The sequence below is a fragment of the Nestor notabilis genome, unplaced genomic scaffold (genome assembly GCF_000696875.1).
Source record: "Nestor notabilis isolate BGI_N333 unplaced genomic scaffold, ASM69687v1 scaffold22317, whole genome shotgun sequence".
NCBI classification, from domain to species: domain Eukaryota; kingdom Metazoa; phylum Chordata; class Aves; order Psittaciformes; family Psittacidae; genus Nestor; species Nestor notabilis.
This window is the reverse complement of record NW_009936305.1, coordinates 940-4485: the sequence shown is the minus strand read 5'-3', so window position 1 is coordinate 4485 and position 3546 is coordinate 940. Positions and strand designations below refer to the sequence as shown.

The following is a 3546-nucleotide window of genomic DNA, read 5'->3' as shown; positions in this document are numbered from 1 at the left end:
AAAAAAACCCCAGCTCCTTACCTAGAGCTTGGCAGCAACACTGCAGTTGAAATACGCAGATGCAGTACCCAGAGTTGAAAGGAGAGGAGGTCACTAAATCCCTGCTGATGCCATTCCGCAGATGAGGCTGCTGATGAGCTACACCTAGGAGACAAAGGGAGGGAGGGAGAGAGTCTGTCATGCTGGAGGATGCCCAAGGACACTTACCTTGTCTTGTCGTAACCCAAACCTTCAGCTCATGGGCGCCCCATTGATGCTGCAGCTGCAGCTCCATCCTCCTTGAAGCACACAGACCACCCTTTCTGTGCCCACATTTTTCCTGGCCTGAGCTCTGGATGCTCCTGGGAGCTTACAGCCATTGCTTGATGCTGATCAGCCTTTTTATCCCACAGTTGCCAGACCAGTGGGAAAAAGCTGTGATCAGCGTCTCGCGCCCGGGCAAGATTCCCACGGGTAGCCGCTGTGGCAATACCGTTCCTGACGATGATAATCAGGTCGTCTCGCTGTCACCCGGCTCCAGGTCAGTACAGCTGGGTGGCCTGAAAGGAGAAAAAAACATGTAAAATAGGAAACAGAAGTATCATGTTTTCAGTTTGCCATGGCCTCTATGAAAATGAATGAAATGTCATTTCCAGCGGGTTATAAAAACATATTCAGCATTGTATTGGTAGACTTAAAGCTTTCAAGTTTATTCTGATTTTTTGATTTATTTAGTTCAGTGAGTAAAGAGGGGGGAGTGTTTGGACAGCCTGTGAGCGAACATGGGTATGACTCTTTACCTTGCTGATAAGTTTTTCCGGTTCTGACTTGCACAAGGCTCCAAACCGCCTCTCTCACATCATAGCTTTTGTTCTGCCTGGTCTTGGCTGCTTTCCATTATCTCGATTGCTTTATAGGGCCACCTGAAATGCTTTATGGTGCTGGACATTTGAAGTAAGAATTGTTTCCTGTTCCTAATCCAGATACGTTGTTCTTCCACGGCCCGTGTGCTTTGAGAAGGGGCTGAATTACACCATCCGCCTGGAGCTGTCCCAGTACTCCTCGGTGGATACAGAGACAGAGAACCCATACACATTGATTGACTCTGTGAGCAGAATTTATTTCAGGGGTGCTCTGGGGTAAAAGTGTATTTAAAAGCCTGAAAGCTTGCATCTACACTGGCATCCAAAATCCAAAGTAGTATTTTACGATGTTGTTGCTTAGGGCTGAAGCCAGAGTGTAACTGAGCAATGTAAAGCACCATAGGCTTCTTTAGTCTCAAAGTATGTGGGTTATTCTTCTGCTAAGAGACTTTTGCTGTATTTTACAGGACTGCAGCTAGTTTGCCAGACCTGTAGTTTCTGGGAGGGGAGGTTTAATGTGTGCCATGTATGTCATGAATGTCAATGTCAGCCTTTTTCTTTTGAATGGATAAAATACAGATTTGGTAGGAATTTGTTAGATACCGGAACTGTTCCATCAAAACCTAGAGAAATACCGTAATTTCCCTTCCAAATTCTATTTGGCTGTTTGCTTTTTGGCTGAAAAAGGGTGGTAGGAAGCAGGCTAATATTGAAATTTCACAATTTTGGTGGAGACTATTTATAAATAGTGACACACTGTCATTGTAAAATTGTTTTGTAGCTTGTTCTCATGCCATACTGCAAATCACTGGACATATTCACAGTGGGAGGCTCAGGCGAAGATGTGGTCACGAACAGCGCTTGGGAAACTTTCCAAAGATACCGGTGTCTGGAAAACAGCAGGAGTGTTGTGAAAACACCCATGACAGATGTCTGCAAGAACATCATATTCAGCATTTCTGCACTATTACATGAGACCGCATTATGTATGTAACCATGAAGTTGTAGGGCAAACTGCACCTGGAAGCTGGATAGAGCTTGCAGGCAGAGCGGTTTGCATGGGGAAGGCGTGTGAATGGGCTGAGGCAGGTGGCTCGTGTCCTGTGCCATGGTACTCACTGCTCTCAATGCTTTTCTCCACTCAGCATGCCAGTGTGACCCCCAGGGCTCCCTCAGTTCCGTGTGTGACCCCAATGGAGGACAGTGCCAGTGTCGTCCCAACGTTGTTGGAAGACAGTGTGACAGATGTGCCCCGGGCACTTTCGGGTTCGGGCCGAGCGGATGCCGACGTATGTTAAATCCTTGGCTCTGGGATGTGCTGTGGTCAGGGCCCTGCATTTAGGACTTGCTCTGGAAATGCAGCTCCTCTCCCTTTCTCCTTGCAGCATGTGAGTGCCATGTCCGAGGTTCTTACAATGCCTTCTGCGACGCGGAGACGGGCCAGTGTCACTGCTTCCCTGGGGTGTATGGGCGGCAGTGCGATCGCTGCCTGCCTGGCTTCTGGGGCTTCCCCAGCTGTCAGCCCTGCCACTGCAATGGACACGCTGATGACTGTAACCCCTACACCGGGGAGTGCCTGAGCTGCCGGGACCACACGGCGGGACACAACTGTGAGAGGTACAACTGCCCCCTCCCTAGCCCTGCTCCTTCCCTGCAGCAGGATGGGTGCAGCAGCTGTTCCCCTCCAGCACTGGTGCTAAGGCGGGTGTGAAGCCGCAGGTAAAATCTCTGGACCCAGGGAGCCAGAGCAGTGCTGCTGGTCCTGGAGGAGGATGGGAGTGGGGACCCCCTCTCCCTGACTGCAGCCTGCACCTCTCAGCAGCTAATGTTGCAGTACCCCAGGGCTTCAGAGAGGCTTTCTCCATTGCAAGCCTGCCTTGGGTTTCCTCTTATGCTGGTGGAAGCCAGACAAATTTGCCTTTGTGGGCACAGCTACTTGGAGTGAGAGTGGCACGGGAGAGCCATAACGGTGTTTCTGCCCTTCGGATCTTCACAGTGGTTGAAAATCCGAGCACAGTTAAAGCAAGGCTGCAGTGTTTGCCTGAAGTCCCCTCAATGCCATGAACCCCATTGTGTAGGTGCCAGGCTGGCTTCTATGGAGACCCTGTCCTGGGATCAGGCGACCACTGCCGTCCCTGCCTTTGTCCTGATGGCCCTGAGAGCGGACGCCAGTTTGCCAGCGGCTGTTACCAGGATCCAGTCACGCTGCAAGTCGTGTGTGTCTGTAGCGTGGGATACATAGGTACTTGGCGGGTGCATGGATGGGGGGCTGGTTGGATTGAGCTTCTCCATGAGAAGGGATCCAGCATGAATGCATTGCTGCTGGAGGCTGGCAGCACTTGGAAGGTGCCAGGGCAGAGCAGCTTGCGTGAACCTCATTCTCAGCACCATGGTGGTTGGCAAAGGTGGACAGGACAGCAGTGGAACCAAGAGGATGTGTGTGCTGACAGCTGAGCTCTGCAGCACTGTGCCTTGGTGTCCCAGGCAGTACCAAGCTGTCACAGTCTCACCGAGCACTGCCTCTGTTGCTCTGAGCATAAGCCAATTAACACCCACCCCCTCATTAATGGCCTTTGTCTTGCCTCAGTCTTGCCATTTATGGGGCTGGCTGCTAGCGAGCCGTGATGGTAATTCCCACATTGCGTGTTTGTTCAAACAGGCAGTCGATGTGATGAATGTGCGTCTGGCTTCTTTGGGAGCCCCG

At 51.1% G+C, this 3546-nt stretch overlaps 1 protein-coding gene across 1 annotated transcript in view; it reads left to right on the top strand.

Moving 5' to 3' along the window:
- LOC104408629 (laminin subunit beta-1-like) overlaps window positions 1-3546 on the top strand; it is a gene marked incomplete at its 3' end in the record, with an annotated part of 19812 nt that overhangs the window by 16070 nt on the left and 196 nt on the right. Inside the window, 7 exon segments of the mRNA XM_010018282.1 lie at window positions 393-520; window positions 963-1086; window positions 1624-1828; window positions 1988-2131; window positions 2228-2459; window positions 2921-3084; window positions 3502-3546. The exon segment at window positions 3502-3546 is cut by the window's right edge and continues 14 nt beyond it. Coding sequence (XP_010016584.1) covers window positions 393-520; window positions 963-1086; window positions 1624-1828; window positions 1988-2131; window positions 2228-2459; window positions 2921-3084; window positions 3502-3546 — 1042 coding nt within the window.